The sequence below is a fragment of the Tauraco erythrolophus genome, chromosome 5, assembly GCF_009769465.1.
Source record: "Tauraco erythrolophus isolate bTauEry1 chromosome 5, bTauEry1.pri, whole genome shotgun sequence".
NCBI lineage: Eukaryota > Metazoa > Chordata > Aves > Musophagiformes > Musophagidae > Tauraco > Tauraco erythrolophus.
In genome coordinates, this window is record NC_141469.1 from 80,930,482 (window position 1) to 80,952,191 (window position 21,710).

At 37.1% G+C, this 21,710-nt stretch overlaps 1 protein-coding gene across 2 annotated transcripts in view; it reads left to right on the forward strand.

Moving 5' to 3' along the window:
- The first annotated feature begins 221 nt into the window (after positions 1-221).
- CENPE (centromere protein E) overlaps positions 222-21,710 on the forward strand; it is a 37,181-nt gene continuing 15,692 nt past the window's right edge. Inside the window, exons 1-26 of one of the 2 annotated variants that reach the window (XM_086611730.1) lie at positions 222-277; positions 566-657; positions 1,799-1,888; positions 1,967-2,085; positions 3,155-3,274; positions 4,263-4,344; positions 4,546-4,613; positions 4,693-4,764; positions 6,370-6,421; positions 7,234-7,321; positions 7,529-7,655; positions 8,324-8,443; positions 10,416-10,574; positions 10,937-11,081; positions 12,218-12,312; positions 12,622-12,678; positions 12,759-12,926; positions 15,021-15,095; positions 15,348-15,470; positions 15,830-15,964; positions 16,560-16,737; positions 17,200-17,354; positions 18,261-18,575; positions 19,363-19,674; positions 19,846-20,004; positions 21,280-21,489. In XM_086611730.1, coding sequence (XP_086467856.1) covers positions 222-277; positions 566-657; positions 1,799-1,888; positions 1,967-2,085; positions 3,155-3,274; positions 4,263-4,344; positions 4,546-4,613; positions 4,693-4,764; positions 6,370-6,421; positions 7,234-7,321; positions 7,529-7,655; positions 8,324-8,443; positions 10,416-10,574; positions 10,937-11,081; positions 12,218-12,312; positions 12,622-12,678; positions 12,759-12,926; positions 15,021-15,095; positions 15,348-15,470; positions 15,830-15,964; positions 16,560-16,737; positions 17,200-17,354; positions 18,261-18,575; positions 19,363-19,674; positions 19,846-20,004; positions 21,280-21,489 — 3,372 coding nt within the window. The remainder of the gene's footprint in view (positions 278-565; positions 658-1,798; positions 1,889-1,966; positions 2,086-3,154; positions 3,275-4,262; positions 4,345-4,545; positions 4,614-4,692; positions 4,765-6,369; positions 6,422-7,233; positions 7,322-7,528; positions 7,656-8,323; positions 8,444-10,415; positions 10,575-10,936; positions 11,082-12,217; positions 12,313-12,621; positions 12,679-12,758; positions 12,927-15,020; positions 15,096-15,347; positions 15,471-15,829; positions 15,965-16,559; positions 16,738-17,199; positions 17,355-18,260; positions 18,576-19,362; positions 19,675-19,845; positions 20,005-21,279; positions 21,490-21,710) is intronic. The other variant, XM_086611731.1, reaches the window with a different exon arrangement.

The following is a 21,710-nucleotide window of genomic DNA, read 5'->3' on the forward strand; positions in this document are numbered from 1 at the left end:
TCAGCCGTCTCTCCCGGACTCCTTCCCTGCTCCCCCCCGCCAGCTTTTGGCGCGTGGTACGCTCCCCGCGCGCGGGCCAATGGCGAGCGGCGCCGGGCGAAGTTCAAACTGCGGTGGCGGTTGAGCCGGATCGCTGCTCGCTCGGGGGCGAGCGGGCGAGGAGGGGGCGAGCGGGTTTCCTGTCGCAGGCGGTGCCCGCCCGGAGCCCAGCGGCCGCGGGGATGGCGGACGAGGGAGCCGTGACGGTCTGCGTGCGTGTGCGGCCGCTCATCGCCAGGTGAGGCCCCGTCCGGGCGGGGGGGGCCGCGCTTGAGCCCCGGCCGGAGCGGAGGCGGCCGCTCTGCCCGCCGCTCGGGGTCCCTGGGCTCGCCGCGGTGCCCCCCGGCCTTGGCCGCCCCGCGAGGAGGGAACGGTGCGAGCACAAAAGCTGCGTTCGTGCCCGTGGAGGAAGGGGAGAGCCGGGCAGGGCTGGCGGGGCCCGGGGGACAGAGGTGCTCGCGGAAAGGGGCATGGAGCTGACTCGCGTCCTCGCCCAGTAAAGCTGACGGAGTATCTCTTCTCTTAGAGAGAATGCTCTAGAAGATAAAGTGTCGCTCCACTGGAAAAGTGAAAATAATACGATTTCCGAAGTGAATGGCACAAAAGTATTCAGTTATGGTAAGAATATGAAAGCGGTTATCTTATTTACATGGACCTTTGTTACTGTAGTACTTGAATGTATGCTAACATCAATGACCTTGGCTTTTTGCAAGGTCCCTGAACGTTTTTTCCAGCTTTATAACTTTGAAAGCTGGAGAGGGATTTTTTACAAGGCCATGTAGTGACAGGACAAGGGGCAATGGCTTTAAACTGAAAGAGGGGAGATTTAGGTTAGATATAAGGAAGAAATTTTTCACTCTGAGGGTGGTGAGGCACTGGAACAGGTTGCCCAGAGAAGTTGTGACTGCCCCATCCCTGGAAGTGTTCAAAACCAGGTTGGATGAGGCTTTGAGTAACCTGGTGTAGTGGAAGGTGTCCCTGCCCATGGCAGGGGGGTTGGAATTAGATGATCCTTAAGGTTGCTTTCAACCCAAGCCATTCTATGAAGGAGTGCCATTGGGGCACACAAGATTTCCATTTTAGTCGTTACCAAGAATGTGCTTTTCAAGTCAACTTCCTGATGGACATTGTTTTCTCTCTTCTGGCTCGTGCTGTAGAGTGGTTTTGGAACACATCAACTGGATTCTTGTCATACGAATTCTGGTTACAAATGGATTAGACTAGGGCTAGTCCAGAGCATTTAGAGAGAAGGGAGTGGGAGAACCCAAAACTGAAAAGTGCCTGGTGTGGATGTTAGAAACTCGTAACTAACTGCTTCACTTCCTGCTGATCCACTCTACTTGTTAACATGAATGTAACCACTACAAAGATTTTTTCCCAAATTATAGGTTCAATAAAAGCATGCTCCAAGCTAGGAGTTTAACAAGTAGCCTGTCTTGTCAGGCTTATAGTCCTCATACATAAACTGACTGTAATGTTTTTTTGGATTAAATGGGATGACTCTCTAACTATGTCTATCATTCTGAGGGTTTTTTTTTTTAACTTATCTGTTCATTGTATCTTTTTTGGTTCTGGGCTTGATACTTTTTTTTTTTACTGCTTTAGTAGTGTCATAATTATATTTTATATTTGATTTGTCCTACAAACAATCTGATGACCATTTATTGAATTTGAAGTCAGCAATGCTGAGTAAGATGATAGCTTGTTTTTTGACTTGCAAAACAATGGATTTAAATGCTTTATTTTATTTTTTTTCAAGATCGTGTCTTTCACTCAAGTGACAACACTCAGCAGTTATACGAAGGTGTAGCTGTTCCAATTATACAGTCAGCTGTGCAAGGATATAATGGTAAGTTTTAAAACTGTATTTAAATCCTGTCTGCAAAGTATTTGATAAGTAATGACTGAAATTTAACCATCTTTCTAGGCACAATTTTTGCTTATGGACAGACTGCTTCAGGGAAGACATACACAATGATGGGAAATGAAGATTCTGTGGGCATTATTCCTAAGGCAATTCAACATGTTTTCAAAATTATTTGTGAGGTGAGCAATTACATTAAATTGAAGTGACTGGAAGGACTAGTAATATTTGTGATTGTTATGGAAAAAGTAATTTTAGTATTGAGATTATAAAGGCAATTATTTTGTATTGGACCGTATGTTGCAGTTGCTTTGCAAACACGAGTGGTTTAAAGGAAAGATCATGGGATTATTAGTTGGAATCAAATCAGATCAAAACTAAGGGGGGCGTTAAATTTGCAAATATACAGAACCTTGATTAAAAGTATAAATAGATGCTCATTCATTAATGTGGTAGGTAAGGTAATGTGAAGTTTTGTGTTCTTTGTTCTGCTATTTTAAAACTTTAAAAAATAAACAGTATCGAAGACCTTTTTTAGTGGGAAGTATATGACACTAAATTTACTTATTTCAGGCTTTCAAAAGAATCATAGGCTGATTGCTCAATGATAATAGGAAGTAAGGAGAAGGTGTAAGTTAACAGTGATTTCCAAAACATCATCTGCAGAGCATTTGCTTCTGCCTTGAGTATTTCAGGTAATTGTTAGCAGTTATGTGAAGTGCTTTCACCTTTGAGGAGGTGCAGAGTACCTCAGGGAATCTATAAAAGTAACTAAAGCCAAGAAAACTTTCCATGGTGTTGTAGTCCTTGAGTTCATTGTGCAGCCTTTCCTCACCCCAGTAATCTTTACCAGAGAGGCAGCACAAGAAGCAGCAGCAAAGTATATCTAAGCAAGCAGAGAGAGAAGACTAGGTACATGGAGAGGACAGAGCCTAAGCAGGAGGAAATTGGATATGGAAAGGGCGTTTAAGTGGGAAGTCTATTGTCATGCTTCTGTAGAGCAGTTATCTTACCTTTATAACCTACTAAAAATGATATACCATTAATGCAGCTGGAAGGAGGTTGGATAGAAGAAAAATGATACTGTATTGGTAGATGCTAACATGCAAAGAGGGTGGGAGGGGAAGAAATATGTGGAACAATGTCCAAACATATACCTTTGAGTTCAGAATGCTTGCATTAAAAGATGTTCATTGATTAGTTTGGCTTTTCTTTTTTTTTTTTCTTTTCTTTTCCCCTTTTGAACATTAGATTCCAGATAGAGAATTCTTGCTAAGGGTTTCTTACATGGAAATCTACAATGAAACCATTACGGATTTGCTTTGTGACATCAGGAAAAAGAAGCCTCTGGGAATTCGTGAGGATGTTAATGTAAGTGGGTGTTAGGTAGTGTAAGTTTTGTATCTGCTTGGAGTAAAAGAAGTTGTAAAAAAAACCACCACAAAACTAACAAACAAACAAACCAACAAACTAACAACTTTAAAGGCATCTAGTTCAAAACTTTTCTGGGTCAAATTGTGTAACTGTTACCTTCAAAATTAACAGAAGGACACTTGATGTAGTAGAATAACAACAGTGAAGTTGGGCTTACTGTTGCTGGTTTATCTTTATGAGCATTAGTAAATGTAGACTTAATTCCTTAAGTTTTCCAGGATAGTATACTTTATTTAATTTTGACAGGGAGTGCTTGGGAGCTGTCTAGCTAAAAACTTCTACAAACATGATATTAAGCCTCTAGCTCAATGTGTTAGAAGTTGTCAACAGATATAGAGACTTAATTTAATACCATCTTCAAAGTAGAGACACTTTTCTTCTACTGTAGTCATAGAACAACCATCAGACTAGAACTGTTCAGTAAGATGAACAGTAAGGAGAAATAAATCCATCTTAACGCCATCTTCACTTTCTTTATATCAAGTTTTGTGGCAAATTATAAAAATCAGTGATTTGGTTTTTTTTTTCTTTTCTTTCAATGCCCTAAATGATCAATGCTTTTGGGACTTGGGAAGAAGAGAGACTTATCAGCTGTATGATTATGGCCTTATAGCATTTACTCAGAAATATACTTCCAGATTTCCTCAGAAAACATCCAGAGGGATATTTCCCTTACCAGTTTTTTTAGGAAACCTTCTAGGTCTCTGTTGTATGATTCTTGTGCCTTTATGCTACAGTTCTGATAAAGGTCTAAACTTTCCCCGTTCTTTGTGTTCAGAGTAAAAAGACATTCAACTGATGTTGCTTCCTTTTAAGAAGAAAGCAAACTGGAATAAATTTCATAATAGCTGGTAATGTTTTAACTTAATGTATTAAGGTGAGTTTTTAGAGTTCAGTAAAATTTGTTACTCTTTTTGTTCTTAAGAGAAATACATATGTAGAAGATCTGATTGAAGAGGTGGTGGTTGCCCCAGAACAAGTTATGGAATGGATCAGAAAAGGAGAAAGTAAGTTGTTTAGCCAATGTCAGCTGCTATTTTAGGAACGCATTGATGAATCGGCTGTATCTGGAATCATGGGTTATCTCTTTGAGATTATATTCAGAAATCAATTTTTTTCAGATAGTTTTTGAAATTGTACTTTTTTTGTCTGTTATCTCCAGTTTATCAGAATATAAACAGAAGTACTCTAACATTGCTTTTTGACAGAAAATCGCCATTATGGAGAAACAAAAATGAACGAACACAGCAGCCGTTCTCACACTATCTTCAGAATGGTAAAAAACAGTTCACCATTAGGAGGGCTTTTATTATTTTCAAGGTGACCAAAAACTTTATTGCACCCTCTTCTTCTAGATCATTGAAAGCAGAGAACGGAGTGACCTTGCAAATGCAAACTGTGACGGAGCAGTGATGGTATCCCACTTGGTAAGCTGTGCTCCAAGAAGTTATTAAATAGGCATTTAAGGAGAGAATTTACTGTTACCACTCATATGAGAGAAGAATGTTATTTTTTTAATGACATCACAAGCATGCTTTGTTGTTAACTTCTATCAGACATTTCTTAAGCAGAAATGATGTTTCTGATCATCTGTACAGAGGGAGACTCCTAGGGTGTTATCTGAAAGACGTCTTCCCACCAAAGGGAATTCTGACATGGGAATAGTTCCTAGACAATTCATGCTGGATGGGGAGTGCTATGCCCTTCCCAGGAGCATAAGGACTGTTGTCAGAGTGCTCTTGCATTTTTGTTAAGCACAGCGTTCCCTACTGATGAGTTCCTGACCACTGACAAGCCCCGTGAAATAACTTCTGAAGTGGGTAACATTAAGAGTTCTCTTCTCCTCAGATTTAGTTGCAGTTAAAAGAACATGTGGGCTACAGCTGCAATGGCCAGATTTGTTTTTTCAAAGGTAACCCCATTTAGCCTGTCTTTAGTGGATTGCTAGTATGCGAAATATCCTAAGCTGAGGGGAATACACTACTGATCTCTAGGGCAGCATTTTTGTTTCTGAAGCCTTCTCTGTACAGCCTTTCCTTGATTCTCATAGTAGAATCCAAATCAACTGGAGGAATGAAATCAATATGAAAGTATTTGAGCTTGCTAAAATCTGCATGAGCACTCTTATCCAGAATTGGGAATAGCCTTAAGTCAATCGCTTTGGGGAAAGAGCTTTCCGTTCTGGCTTCGTGTGAAGAAAGCTCTGAGATCTGAATGTGAACACTGCTCATGCAGTATCTGAGCAAACTGCTGCTCACTTTTTTTTTTCCTTCATCATAACTTATGAGACTTATTCTTTTTATACCACCCCCGACCCTCTGCCCTGTCTCTCTGTTCCAACTGTCTTCATAGTAACTCCTACTAATAGGAGGGAGATAGAGAGGGTTTCAGCCTTTTTGGTCTGTTGCTGCTTGGTGGAGTTAGTAAAGGATTTTACCCTTCTGAAGCAGATACCAGTTAAAGCGAGGGCTCCTTGCTCAGGCAAATCATTATGGGATGCTATGAAGTTCTAGCTGACTTCTGAACCAGATTGAGGGAGGTGAGGCTTTTCCTCTGCTATTTAATTTCTTCCTTTCCTTATCCTCACAATGGCAGGCAAGGAGAGACACAGCTGATTGAGGACAGGGTGCTAGATAATCTCATCTAGGCTCTCTTTCCCATGAAAGACTGGACCAGATGATCCGTGATTCCATGAAGCTTCCTACAGCTTGAATCTGTAGTTAATACTTCTGTATTGAGAAACTATGTTTGTTTATTTTGTTACTGAGGGTAGGGGGAATTGCACTGCAAGCTTGAAATGCTGTTTGAGGTGGTATTAATGAGTTCATACAAAACTATTCCATGTCCTTATGTACCTTGAAGCTATTGGTTGGTATGTTTGTAGTGGTTATGGATTACTTCCAATAATGACAGATCTCTTGCTTTTTTCCAAGTATAAGTTTAGTTTATAAAATTCTTAACAGACTTAGAATTAAGAAGATCTAAAACTAAATTGCCTCAGAACTAACTGTGAAATATTAATGAATTTGTAGAACTTGGTAGATCTGGCCGGCAGTGAAAGAGCTAGTCAAACAGGATCTGAAGGTGAGTGTTACATGAAGCTCTCCTGATAACCACTTCTGTTAATTAACCCTTGTGAGAGACTATGGTAGAAATAAAATTATTTGATCTATGTGCTATTGTATTACTTATTGTTAATAAATAATCTCTTTTCCCCTTGGTAGGGCAAGATCTACTCAGGAAAATCCTGTAAACTGTGAACAGCTAGGTAGTAATATGACTTTTCTAGAATAGTAGGTTCAGTAACAGTCATGTGCTGAACTAAAAGAACGGAGGTGAATTGACAAAAAGTCACTTGTAGTAAAGAAATAATTAGAAGCTTGTAGGGACTCATATGTAAAGGTGAACAGTGCATAGATGGCTCACTCTTTAGCTAAGAGGAAGATTGATTGTTAACAATGACAGAGTGAAGTCACACAAAAAATGCCTTTATCATTAAAAAGTGATCTGAGAGGAACACAAGTTAATGTTGCCTCTTCCAAGGAGTAACTGACCTGAAAGTTGTATCTAAGACTGGTTTGGTATCCTTACACAGGTAAATATGGGCATTTGCAAAATTTAGATGGGAAACAAAATTGAAGTTCTTATGGCCCCAACTACTTATTATGTAAAGATTATTTATGTTTATTTATGATAGATTTCTGTCTTGTTTCGATCCGTTTCAACTATTATAAAGGACTTGATACTGGCTGCTGATGGGTCATAGTGCATTGTGCCACTTGAGATTTAACTCCTGGGTAATCCTTCCGAGCATAAAAGTTTGACAGGTTGAAAATGTATTTTAATGTGGTTTTAAATTGAAAAAAAAAAAAAAAAATTTACTGTGTGATACTTAGGTGTCCGACTGAAAGAAGGCTGCAATATAAACCGGAGCTTGTTCATTCTGGGTCAAGTTATCAAAAAACTTTGTGATGACCCTTCTGGGTAAGAACTTGTGTTTTTATACCTGTTGTAAGAGAAGTCACTAATAAACTAAGAAATAAAAATCCTTTATATATAATCCTATTTTATGTAGGCAAGTATTTAAAATAATGTATTACCTCTAGAAAAGATATTTACTGTGTTTTTTCTATACAAAAATATGAATTCTTTATTCAATTATTTTACTTACCTCTTTTTCATAAATTACAGCTTCATAAATTACAGAGACAGCAAGCTGACTCGAATTCTGCAGAATTCCCTCGGAGGAAATGCTAAGACAGTTATTATTTGTACAATTACTCCTGTTTCTTTTGATGAAACGCTCAGTACTCTTCAGGTAAAACTTCTGACCTGTTTTCAAGCATTATTCTGACTCAAGGCTTCATTGTAGACAGGTGGGAGGAGTGGAAAACGTAATCTACTGGATCTGTAGTCACTCGAATCTTTTAAAGGTCCTCTGTTGACATGGAACTTGAAATATTTGTGTTGTATAGTGCATCTTTTCCCAGTCCTCAGCTTGTATTAGGTTGTCTAACTAGAATTTTCTGGCAGTTGGAACAAAGCTCCTTCTCTCACCTTGCAGGCAGTAGATAACATCTATTTCTCATTAGCCTTTTCTAAACACAGTTAGAACTACGAGTCTTTGCTAACACAAGATGTTAGACAGGTCCTATAGGAAAGGAAGGTAATTGAACTATTCATGAACTGTATTCTTTAGGTAGGATCATCTTTTTTTTTAGTTCTCTTGAGTTTTTTATTAAGTAAAAAATAACTTGGCATATTTTTGCTTAAATGTTAGACTTTGCTGCTTTGATATTAATATCAAGCAAAGAAAACTTACCTTTTCAAAGCTTATAATATATGAAAAATAAGCAAATATAAATATTTGTGTCCTTCGTTATGCTGCTCTTTATCTAATAAACTGTCCCTTTAATTCTGTTGGGAAATATGAGACAGAATAAGTCTTTAGATCTGTTTTTTCTCTAACTATTGCCCTTCTTCCAGTTTGCCAATACAGCCAAAAGAATGAAGAACACTCCAAAAGTCAATGAAGTACTTGATGATGATGCCCTGCTGAAGAGATATCGCAAAGAAATTCTGGATTTGAAAAAACAGCTGGAGGAAGTATGAAATTAACCTATCCTTAGTACTGATAGCTATCTGGAAATAATCTTTTTTTAAACCAAAACTAGTTAAATTTGGAGGGGTAGGTAAACTGTGTAAAGTGATATCTGTCATTTCAATTGAGAGAACAGAAATTGAAAAAGTGATGTGAAGTTTAGAAGTGATGATAGTCAACATATCTGTGTGAAAGCTAACACTCAATGAGATCAACTCACTGAATTGCTTTCTTTCTGTAAGTTCATGTACTTAAGAAATGGAAATTTTTCATGACTTATAGTGCATTTTAATATTGCCACAGATCAAAAGGAATAATTAACTGACATTCAATAACTTCTTATATTGCAATTAAAGATTCCAACTTAATTCGTATTTTTTTTCCCGCTTACTAATGTTTAACTTCAGTTTGAGTTGCAAGAATTTGCAACTGTGTAAGATCACTGGCCAGACCTATGTCATGTATAGGCCAAACATACATTTAGGAAATAATTACAATAGTAACTTCCTACCGAACAGTATGTTCTCTTATGTGTTCATCTTTCTTCAAAAATCAATGGACTTGAGGAGCAATCTTGCAAGTCTTGTTAGAGCATGGATCATAAAAGATAAAGCACAGGAAAAATCACAATTCTGAACATACTGTTTTGGTGAATTACATCATCAAAAGATGAATTCTTTTTTTTTTGCAAATAAAAAAAATAGTCATAGGAAAATTTTAAGGAAATATAACTGACCTTTTATTTTTAAACAGAATTAATTTGCAGTATAAACTTTTGCCTAGAAGCGTTTGCTATCTTCTGAGATATCAGGTAGTGAGGAGAGTACTTAAGTACAGACATGTTTGTTGGTAAACCCCATGTGAACTTTGAATTACTCTATTGTAAGCTTATGATAAAGTTGTCAAAAAAAACTAGCTACTGTAATGCAGTTGCTTTACAGCAGAATAAATTTTCAGTACTTCACATTTTAAGGGACTATGCACTAGAGTAGCTTGCTGTTATTTGATAACTGAATTGTTGTTCTCAAAGAGCTTCAGACTCCTGGCACTGTGGGAAGGTCATCTTAAACTGTTACACTTGAAAGAATGCGCTTTTTTCCCCTCCTGTCCTAGTTTTGCTGGGATAGAATCATAGAATCAATTTTCTGCTCAGAAAAGGTACGTTTCTAAATTAAGCTGCGTTTTTTTTAAGACGACTGCAGCACCTGATTTGGTGAGAACAAAGTTGGTAAGACACTTTGTTTTAGTTTGTAGCCAGCATGGTATGCAGGTATCCATCCTGATGAAGGACTTTCCAATTTTATTTTTTTTACTAATGACCCAGATGTCCAATAACCTAGGGGGAGCATGGCCAGGGACATTGACACCTGTATTGGCAAATGGGTATTCCGTACCATGTAACGTCATGCTCACTATAAGTTGGGAAGTTTGTTGGAGACAGGCTCTCTTTCTCAATGGTCGCCATCCCTGGAGGGTCTCGCCTGTCATTCTTCTCCTGAGGCCTGCACTCTCTCTTCTGGGATTGCGGTTTCGGAATTTTCCTGCTCTGGGATTGCTAGCCAGGAATGGGCTGGATATTGGTCAAGGGGTGGTCAGCAATTACACAACACATCACTTGTCTGTATGTATTATTATCATTATTATTTTCTGATTTATTTCAATTATTAATAGTTTTTCCCTTGAGTGGGAAGGAGTCATTGGGTCATAGAACAGCTGGCTATTCTTTAGCCCTGGTTACAGGCTAAATGCAGACAGTCCCTAGAAAAACCTGACTCTGTATTGTTTGGGTGAGTTTTGACCACTTTAAATACTAAATCTACAGGTGAATTTCATTGTTAAAGACAGCTCTTCCAGACTTAAAAGAATGTATGTCTGTAGTTGTTACCCAATTTTATTATTAAATAATATTTAATATCTTCCTTAGGAGTAGCTTGTGCTTCTGAAGTGCCAGTTTGATTAATATTCTTTATATGGCAGGTGTCTTCGAAGACTCAAATTCACGCAATGGAAAAAGACCAATTGGCCCAGTTGTTGGAAGAAAAAAATTCTCTTCAAAAAGTACAGGAGGATAGGATACGAAACTTAACTGAGATGCTGGTGACTTCTGCTTCCTTTTCCTCAAAACAGAACGCTAAAGTAAGGACCTGTTCTACCTCTTGTCACCTCCAATACATTGCAAAACGTAGTATTAAATACATAGGATTATATTGACAATGAAGAATAAGTTTGATAAGCAGTTTTCACATAATTTTTCTCATTTTTAAAGGGGTAACTTTTAAAATAACTTCAGAGTGAGTATCAATTCAGTGTTGCCTTGCAGTGAACAGACCGCAGAGACTTTTGCTTTAAAACTGTTATTCTGTAGTTTAATCCTGAAGAAAGTGCAGAAAACCATCTAGTTAGCTGTTGGCACTGTTAAAGAACTAGCCTAATGCAACGCCTACTCTCCACTTAGTGTTTTGGTTGTATCACTTCTTCTGTAAATACTTTTTTTAAAGGCCAAGAGGAGAAGAAGAGTTACTTGGGCTCCTGGTAAAATAAACCAGGCGAATGTGAGCTATTTTGAAGACTTGGAAAAACCAAGGCTGACTGAAATAAAAAAAATGAAAATGTCCCTGTCGGCACTACCAGACGTAGAGGATTGTAAGTATCGTCAGGAAAAAATAAGGAAACTCTGCAAAGCAGCTTTGAAATGAGAAATAATCCCTTTTTTAATAAATCTAAGTCAAAAAGCAAATTAATTTGCCAACAATACGAAAGCTATATTTAGCTGGCACTATACTACTCGCATTATGTTCCATAAATCCAGTTTTGAAAGAGTTACCTGAAGCCCATAAGGAAATTACGTTTGTCTGCCAGTAAAGAATGCTGCCTGGAAGGGAAGTGGGTTTAGCACAATAATTACTAGTGATTCTAGTGCTGGAAATAAGGTTAATTTTATCTAAGAAGTGGAAGCATTTCCAGGTGAAATAATATGTAGCAAATTCCTATTGGATAACTTTGCAAGCATTACTTAGTTTCCCAAAGGAACTAAGTCGACACTGTGACAGCGCAAGTTGAAAAACATTAAAAAATCTGTAGATACTTTCCAAGAAAATTACTCCTCCCTGCCTCGAAATATTGAGTTTTTAATTTGTTCAAACCAAAAGTAAGAGCTGGACTATCTATCCAAACCATGTTGTCTCCCCAAAAGGAGGGAGAGTTAAAAAAAAAAAGGACGTGTGCGTGAAATTCCAAAATCCTCAACAAGAATAGAGAAGTCATTGCTCAAAGATCAGACTGAGATACAGAGAAATTCAAGGACTTATTAGAGGACTGAGGGACAAGGAAAGCTGAACTGAAGACAAAAGAATAATTGGATTATTGTTGCTGAACTGCATCTTCTTACAGGCTCATTACCTGTCCTTCTGTCAAGGAAGAAAGGTTTTTTTTTTAATGTGGTAGGGTGATGATTTTTTCTTTAAATCTTACAGGTATTGTTCTTTCCTTGGCACTTAAACACTTTTTCTAGTCTATAATTAAGTATATATTCTGGATCTGGTTTAGTATTCATTAACTTGCAGTAAGGTGGTCAGCATAAGCGTAGGGACTGGACTTCAGTGTTGGTCCCTTTCATAAGAGAAAATCATGAGATACAGAATTCCTACTCAACGTGCTACATCTTTGACATTGAATGATTGTTTCCAGTGTGATAAAATTCTTTGATATGAAAGTAATTCTTCATGTCCAGTTTAAAATCTACTGCTATTCTGTATTTTTTAATACATCTTTCTTTTCAGCTATGCTAGAGAATTCTGAACATGACAACCAGTGTCTGATGGTTCCTGATCAAATTTCGGATGTAGAATGGACTTCTGGACCTGACATGAATTGGGTAACGTAATCTATTTTGGCTGTCTAATATAGTGCATATATGTTACATGCTTCTTGGTAAGACCAGCCTTGCTCTTCTGTAGAGCACCAATGTTCTTCTTTATGTCTGAAGAATTATTATAACTGGTTAGAAAGCAAGACTCTTGGCCATCTCTGAAGTTGTGGGATGCTTCTATGATTTTGTGGTGAATGATCCAGTAAGCTTTAATGTTTAAACAGGACTAGCCATGAAAAGACAAGCAACAAGAAATATATTACTAAACTTGCTTGATCTTGTAGATCAGTTAACCGAGAGTGATTCTTTTTCTAGATTCAGAGAGATTTTGAAGAATCTGTGCAGCTCTGTGAAGCGTTAGCACTAGAAAAGGTAAGTCTATTCTGTATCGTCTAGAAACAGGACTGACATTCCAACAACAACTTCTAAAGTTTCTTGTGCTGCTTCTTCAGGACATTGCTGTAAATGAGATCAACGTCCTGCAGGCTAACTTTAATAACCTAGTATTGGAAAATGAACAGTTGAAACTAGAATTAAATGAAATGAAGGAGAAACTGAAGGAAAAAAAAGAAATGGATGAATTTGAAGCACTGGAAAAACAAACACAAAAAGATCATGAGGTAAGGTGCATTGAAATAAATAGAGAGATAAGAATTCTCTATGCTCAAATGTTTTCTAGAGTTTATTCGAATGAATGAACCCAGGATTTAAACTGAATTTACTCAGTGTAAAATTCAGACTTAAATTTTGAATCGCATACTGAAGCCTGGTTAAACATATATTTGTGTGTGTCTCTCTAAATATATTTCCATATATTATTTTTATATGTACATGATCTGAATTTCACTTTAGATCTCTACAAAAGACAGTTGTTTTTGCTGCATAAATAAGTTTTAGAACTGTTTTTAAGTTAAAGCATGGTTGCTAAACCACAGTTCGTGTATTTCTTGTGCAAAACATCTTAGATTACGATCCACAATAGCTCTGGCTTTTGGTAATGCATTGAACTGTGTGAGCATTACCTTGTAACATATCAAACTTAGTAATAAAATATTTAAAATTTTCCTGAATAATGATGTCTGGAAAATCGAAACATTATATTTTGTGCCAGGAAGTCAAAAAAAGTAAACCTACCTATTAGATAACTTGCTATATAGGAAATGCTGACTTTGTTATCTTCACCTCCTTGTACATCTTGTGGAGATGTACCTTGTTTGTTCAAACATTCTGTGCTCTGGTTCTGTAACCTATAGTATGTATTACTTGTATGAGGTTCTAGCCCCCCAAGTGCTAGATGGTGAAATAAGTCACTGCACACAAAAACAACCAAAAAACCCAAACAAACAAAACCCCAAAGCCAACAACTTGGGATATTGAGACATGGACATATTCTTTCCTGATACCTTCTCTGCAGATTACTTGTGCACCCAAGTCTGTTTAATATTCTCTGACCATGAAACTAAGGTTGAAGCTGAAGTTGCATCCTTTTGCGTTGTTTGAGGTTACAATTTAACAAGATCACTTCTCATTTCCATGTATTCCCTACAAAGTTTTATGGAACTTAAACAAAACAGATCCATAATAGATTATGATTTAGCTTGTATTTTAAGATTCTTTTTAGAAGACCCTTTGTATGCTAGACTAAGCGTGCTATCTTCCTTATCAGCCAACATTTAATAAATCCTCAGTTAGTTTTCCCTGCAAAGCTTTTGTGTATCCAATAATAGATGCAATGTTCTAAAGTAGCTTCTATTACAAGAATTACTTTTTGAATGATTCATGTTTTCAGACATGTATACGAAGCCCATCCATAAAACGTAAGCATTTGTTGATAACCGTGTAGCAGATTAATTACAGCAATACTGAAAGGTCACACGCTTCCTGAAATACATTAGTTGAAATCTAACAACTTAAATCACCACAGACATTAAATAACTTCTGACAATAGTATTGTACCATAACTTCTACAACCATCTTCTGATTTTAGGATTAAAAATTGGATTTTCTTGTCACTATATTCCTAACTATATAGAAGTATTTACAGCAGAGTGCTTGTTTTAAAACTTTTCACTGATCTTAAAATTAGAGATTGGATTTTTCTCTTTATCTACGCTTGTGATGATACAGAAGCACTTGTAAATGAGTGCTTATTGCAAAGCTTTTCTAACACAGACCAAAAGAGAAGAATTCTTCAATTTTATAAATTATTTTCTCTCTAGTCTTCTACTTGTGCTTCCCTTCAGAGGATGCCACTGAATGTGTTCCTGGGTTTTTATCTCAATTTTGGCACCTTTTCATTCTTGTGAGCGAGTAGATTACATCATAAATACCTGCACTGTGTCATAAAAAGCTGCTTATGCTTAACCTGACTAGAATTTCAAGTGTCATATCTGTACAATTTCTGCATTAATTGCTTTGATCACATTACTTTTGCTTCTCAAGCTGTTGCAGATTAAATTGTACTTGAATCCTTTCTAATTACTGGGAAGCTAAAACAAAGCTTTGCTTCTCATCTATCCTTTTTAAAAAAATACGTAGCAACTTGGTTTGTAGCTGCTTAAGTAGGTGTATATGTGACTGTATACGTGGTTTGCCCACTAATAGAAAATAAACCACGAGACAGACCTTTATTATTCCACGGTGCTGGCAACTAAAACTACTGGTGTGGGTGCTTTCTAACATCATCTGCAATTTTGCTTCAATTTGCTCCACAGATACAGCTAATGCATGAAATTACCAACTTAAAGAATCTAGTTTCAAATGCTGAAGTGTACAATGAGGAACTTGAGGTGAGCCTGTCCATGAATTTACATGCAGTAAGACTTGTATGAAACGTGCTTGGTTTGTTTATCTTGAAATACTGTATCTGTTGAGGACAACCTAGATGTCACTGGGCTGTGGTTAGTCTTACCAGCTATAAGGAGGATATGTCTAAAACCCATGAATTCCTATTACCTACAAAGCATATTTTTGTTAAATTCTTGCCTGAAAAACCAAACTGAGCATTAAAATCTTCCTTCTCTTTTTCCCCCAACTTGTAGGCAGAAATAACCTCCAAATTGGAACAGCTGAAAGAGAAAGAGAACAAAATAAAGATATTACAGACTCGTGTGGAAGAATTACAGAAAGCAGGAGAGGAAAAAAAGGACGTGGTTTTTTCAACGGTAAATTTGAGTTTTCTACTGGGTTGAGGTAGTTTTGCTTTATTGGAGGTGGGTTAAAATTAAGTACAACCTTGGTATAATTGAACTCTGCTTTCCTACAGACGTTAGGAAAATTTTTTACAAAGCTTAAAAAGCTAATTACTACATTGCTTCACCAGAGTACTGCTGCATGATAAAGCTATGGGAAATGCTGTTCTTTATCCCATCTCTCAAATGAGCCTGCTCCTGTTCCTTTTAGAGTAAACTTAGAAAGTTTTCTGAGCCTATATTTACATTCTAACCACATTACAATGAACACACTTGCTTTATTATGGCTACATGTTTTTTGATTTCTTTGAGTATTTATCTGTCTTTTTCAGGGAGATTCTGATAAGCTAATTGAGGAAATTCAGCAGCTGAATAAATCCCTCTTAGATAGTGAAACCATAGCCTTGGATGCCAAAAAAGAATCTGCCTTTCTCAGAACTGAAAATTTGGAGCTGAAGGAGAAGATGGCAAGTACTTGTTAAACTGCATTTCTAGCTGTACAGACTGCTGTTGAGGGCCTGTCTCATCCCAGAGTAGTGAAAAAGGCAATCAATAAAGACAAGGTGTGGCAAAGTATTTGGAGAAAGATAATGGCTCATGCTTCATGTGTTGTTTTTATTATGGAATTCTTGGAAAATGATTCTTCAGGACAAAAATAAAAAGATAATAGAGGCTTATTCCACAGAAGTGAGTGGTTAGGTTTAGGTTTACTAGTAGAGAGAGAAAGCAAATGAACAGCCCTTAGGGAGTTACTAGGACAGAAGACTCCAAACCTGATTTTACCAGTGAACCAAAGAGAATAGCAGATGCAAACTTAGAAGTGGGATGGAGCTTACTTTGAGCTTTGAAGAAGTAAAGACAAAATAGTAGAAGCTGTTGTGGTCCTGACCTCTAATGTAAGGTATGTTTTCTTATAAGACTAAGGCAGGATAAGCCACAACTTATCAAGACCAAAGTTGTTCAGAGTGAACAACAGGAAATGTGACAGATGCAATATTTAAATGTTAAGCAAGTAGACTTTTATTTTGTGAGTGAATGGCATGTTGTTTTGTTTTCCTGAAGAATGAACTCTTAAATAATTACAAGCAAATGCAAAAGGATGTTCAACTCTATCAAAGCCAAATAGAAGCAGGAAAAGCCAGTTACAAAAAAATGCAAGCTGACTTGCAGAAAGAGTTACAGTCCGTTTTTCAAGAAAACACAAGGCTAACTTCAATGTTGGAGGGTAAAGTTCCAAAAGGTACTGTTTTTCTCGGGTGATGTTTTCTTCCCCTCTCCTTATCCTCTGTTTTCTCCATGTAGTGGGGGGATAGGGAGGACTTTGGCTCTCCTTTTCTCAAACACTCAAAGATTCTGTCAATATAAGAGTATCTGGTGGTGCTGGCATGTAGTAACTGCTTTAGCACTTTCTTCAACTGTTAAGAAAGCTGCCATTTATGGAATGTTTTGTATTTTGCACAAAGACAGTCAAGTTAATGAAGACTGTCGGGAAGAATCTAAGACAAACTGGATGTCAACCTAACAAGTGATGACTGAATTCAGACCAGTAGTTTCATCTTTTAATTGTTGGCCATTGTAAAATACATTTTTCTAGAATTATGCTGATACAACATCCAGAATGTGTTATTAATCTTCTGCTTAATTTAAAACATTTTTTTTTTTCTCTCACACTGTTACTAATCTAAACTTGTTAATTCTCTAGATCTGCTGTCTCTTGTGGAGCTGGAAAAAAGGGCAGCTGACTTAAAAGGAGAACTAGAAAAAACACTGAAAGAGAACGCACTTCTACAAAAACAAGTAAATGAGTTATCAGAATTTCAGTCTCTACGAAATACCGTTGAGTTACAGCAGAAAGAGGTAAACAAAATCTTTTTCTTGTTTTTATGTTGTACTTGCCTGGTAACATACTAATAGATACGAGATTTTAAAGCTCAAAGTTGTCTTGAATCAATTAACCCGAGTTATTTCTAGTCCAACATTTGCCTGCCTATTTGCCATGGTCACCATTGAGAACTGGTGATTAATGGTATTTGATCCTGGTTTACTGTTCTAAAACTGAATTTTTGTCCAATTGAGCAAAGAGAAAATTTGAAGACCTCTTAGCAGAAATGCTGCTTGAAAAGTGAGAGATTTAACTTACAAATTCTGGAAAACTTGTAAGGAAACTTTTCTGTTTCCTGGCAGATCAGGGCTTAGTAGACTAAGTTTGCTATAAATGTGTCTTAAGAGTTTGTTTGCCAACACTTTTTAGGTTTCTTTATCTTTTAAATATCTGCTACTAAGTACGTGCAGTGAAAATTATCCATGGCAAGAAATCTCTCAAACTCATAAATGCTTTGCAAAAAGTTCCAAACACTTCCAGTGGTCCGCTTCACTAATAAACAAAACTTAATCAGATGTTAACATCTGTATAAACTCTGTATCATGTGAAAAGGACTGATACATCTAAATATTCAGTTTAGGAATTATAGCTAGGAGTATCAGTCCAGTCCTAGCTCAAGCCTAGAAAAAGGAAATAGTTAAAGGATATCTAGAGTTAGAGGGGAGGTTTCAAGGTTTTGGAAGGGGCTTGTCTGTCTTGCTTCTCTTCCAAGGACTGTTTGCTAGACAGCTCCCTCCTAAAAAAAGCAAAACCCGATGTACTGTGCTGTGTGTTTGCCTGTACTTTATTTCCTATTTTTGCATATGAACACACTTTTTATTATGCAGCTGTGACAAATATTGATTTAGAAAATGCTCTTAATGTTACTTCTATGTTGGCAGATTCTTGAAAAATGTGAGGAGCTACACTTATTAAAATTGGATAGAGAAAAGCTGCTTTCTGAAGTAGCTGATAATGAAATTAGACTTAAACATATGACTGAAGAAATCGGAAAATCAAAAGAAGATCTAGCAAGCGCACAACTTAAATCTGTAAAGACTGTTGAAGAATGTGAAGCACTTAAGCAACTCCATAAAGAATTAGAGCAAAAATATGTAGCTGTATCAGAAAACAACAAACAAATGAAACTCCAAGTAGATATTTTATCTACAGAAGCACAAGAGTCTAAAACAACTTTGGATGAAGTGAAATTAGAGGTCAGTGTCAGCTTACTCCTTTTTTACTATAAGACACTAGAAATTCATTCACAGTATTAAAAAGAAAAAAACTTTTTTTGAAAAGTAATCTTAAAGGTATAAGCAAAACTGTCATGGGAGTTCCTCTAGCATGAGTGGATATTACTTACTCTATGCCAGGTGTGTAACGTTGCAGGATTATACAGCCCAATGGTCTCTTTCTTGATATGCAAAGAAATGTCTGTTGCACCAGGTTATGTGTTCTCCTTCTGTACTTGACCTTTTGATTCTTCTTTTCCTGTTCTTGAGTTGTATCTTTATTATGCAAATATCTTTTTAGATATGCTGCTATGACCTACTCTATCTAAAGTCATAGAAACAAAGTTTCCTCACTGAGAACTGGAAACTCCATTCAGAACAGAAGACTTCACAAACCAAAGCGAATCACTGCATAAATTGACCATTAAAAAGGCAAAAAACCTTTAAGAAAAGGGTACCCAAGATGCATATTTGACAAGGCTTTTGGCACTGATATGGCTATTATTTCTACAGTTTCATGTGTGGTGTTACGTTTTAGCAAGACTTTTGCTGCTAAGGAGAAACCGTAGGAAGGTCCTATAAACAAATGCTTGTTTAAGTCACTGGTCTTGCCCACATTAAAGTAAAATGATGAACTTCCTATGCTCTTGTTCAAAGCTAGCATCTCCCACGCTTTCTAGGCTAATAAAAGATTCTGTAAGAACATGTACACATTATGCAGTTTTGCATTACAATGGAAGTGTCTGGCTTTTTCCTTTACAAACTAAAGCTCTCTAGCAAACTGAAAGAACTGGAAGAAAAGACAGCAGAGCACAAACAACTTCTTGAGGTAAGAGAAGATTTTATTCGGACTCAGCAGAAGTTAAACGAAATGGAGCAATTGAAAGAACAAGAAAAGGTTATGGAGTTGAGACTGGAGGCCAAGGATTCAGAGATCCAGTCAGTTCTTCAGCAGCTTACTGAATGTCAGGAAGAAATAAAAACTCTATCCCAGGAAAGAGATTACCTGAAGCAAAAAGAGGAGTCTCTCCAAGCTGAGACAGACCAACTGAAAGAGGATATAAAGGACACCGTTTCAATGGTAGGAATTCTGCCTTTATAGAAAGGGACCATTCATGTTATGGGGAAGAGAGTAAGAATACTTCAACTATATTGAAATATGTAGAGACATGGGGGTTTGCATGTTTTTTTTAATCAAGGAGTGCTTACTGATGTTGTAAAATACTTAAATTTTCTTTTGTTTATTCCAAAGAATATTTTGGCACATGAAGAACTGAGAAATGCACAGATTTCTCTCAAGCAATCCCAAGACACTGTCAAGAAGTTGGAGAAGCATGTTTCTGAAAAAGAATCTCAGATTCTGAGTGTTGAAGAGGCACTAGGCAAAACCATTAAAGAACTCAAAATACAGGTAAAGCGTTATGTAATAATTCAAAATAAAAATGCTTTTAATGTGTTTTTTGACACTGTGAAAACAAACCTAGTTAGTCTACTTCTAGTATCTTCTGGTTGTCCTTAAATTTCTAGGCCTTTGGTAGAAGGTGGACAAGAAAGTAGTACTGCTTGATCCAAGTCTTTACCAGTTGCTGATCTATTTCTGTAGAGCTTCAAGCTGTAATGTACACTTTAATAAACCTTTGCTTAACTAGTGTGCCATTAGTTGGCAAATGAGTGTGGCATTAGTTGGCAAATGGAACAAGAGTTAAGGGTTACCTAGGGGCAGAAATGAGGCTAATGGTTTATAACACTCAGTCCCAATGAGAGGCATAGCACATAGTTGTAAACGGCAGCTCAGTCCCCAGCACACAGCAGAAGGCTGATCCACTGGTTTTTGTGCCTGTTTGTTCAACAACTGATGAAGAAGGGTACTGAGAATATTGTATAATACACATATGCTTCAGTAGGACAGTTTCTCTGGAGGGAGACTCCATAGTATGTGAGACTGGATTTTTCTTGAAGTGTATATATAATGACTTTAAATTGAAAGAGGGCAGATTTAGATTAGATCTAAGGAAGAAATTTCTCGCTCAGAGGGTGGTGAGGCACTGGAACAGGTTGCCCAGAGAAGTTGTAGATGCCACATCCCTGGCAGTGTTCAAGGCCAGGTTGGATGAGGCTTTGGGCAACCTGGTATAGTGGAGAGTGTCCCTGCCCATGGCAGGGGGGTTGGAACTGGATGATCTTTGAGGTCCCTTCCAACCCAAACCATTCTGTGATTCTATGATTCTATATCAGCTGCCAGACCCAGTAAGTCACTAGCTGTCAATTCAGCATTTACTTGTTTTGGGACATGTGTGGAAAAAAAAAAAAAAAAAAAAATCCAACAGATGTTTCTTACTTGGCTTTTTCCTCTCAGACTTTTTCCAGATAAAAATCTGGCCAATATTGCAAAAGAGACTGCTAGAAGGCTAGCATTTAGAACAGAACAGGTGACAAAGGCCAAAGACTCAGTTCTGGAGTTTTTAAAGTTCGGTTCCAGAGGTTTGATGTTAAAAGTGCCGTAGCAGAATGAATCAAACAAAACCTTTCTCTGAGCAACCTGATCTAGTTGAAGATGCCCCTGCTCATTGCAAGGCGGGGCTGGACTAGATGACCTTTAAAGGCCACTTCCAACCCAAACTATCCTGTGATGTGATTTTTGTTTTGAATTGATGGAAATACTGTCTTTACACTTTTTTTTTTATAGATATCACAAATGACTGAAGAAATAAAAATCATCACATCAGAGAGAGACCAGCTTGCTGAAGAAAAATCAGAAAATAATAACTGTAGAGAAAGTGATCAGGTTCAGGCACTAAAGGAACAAATCTTTTTCCTTACACAAGAGAACAATTCATTGCAGGATAAGCTGGACAATTTACACTCAAAAAAAGAAGAGCATGGGGAAGAAACTTTGGTAATTATGCAAAGACTGTAATGGAAAGCATACTTATTTAAACTTTAACTTGAATGGAAATAATTTGCAAAACAAAGTAGGAAAAAGAGTCTTGCTACTGGAGTGCAGATCATTAAATACCAGGATGTTATTCTTGAACTGTATCCACCCATATTGTTGTATAAGGACAACTATTAGTGGGTTATGACACTTTTTTCTGTAAATAGAGTTTTAATTTGATA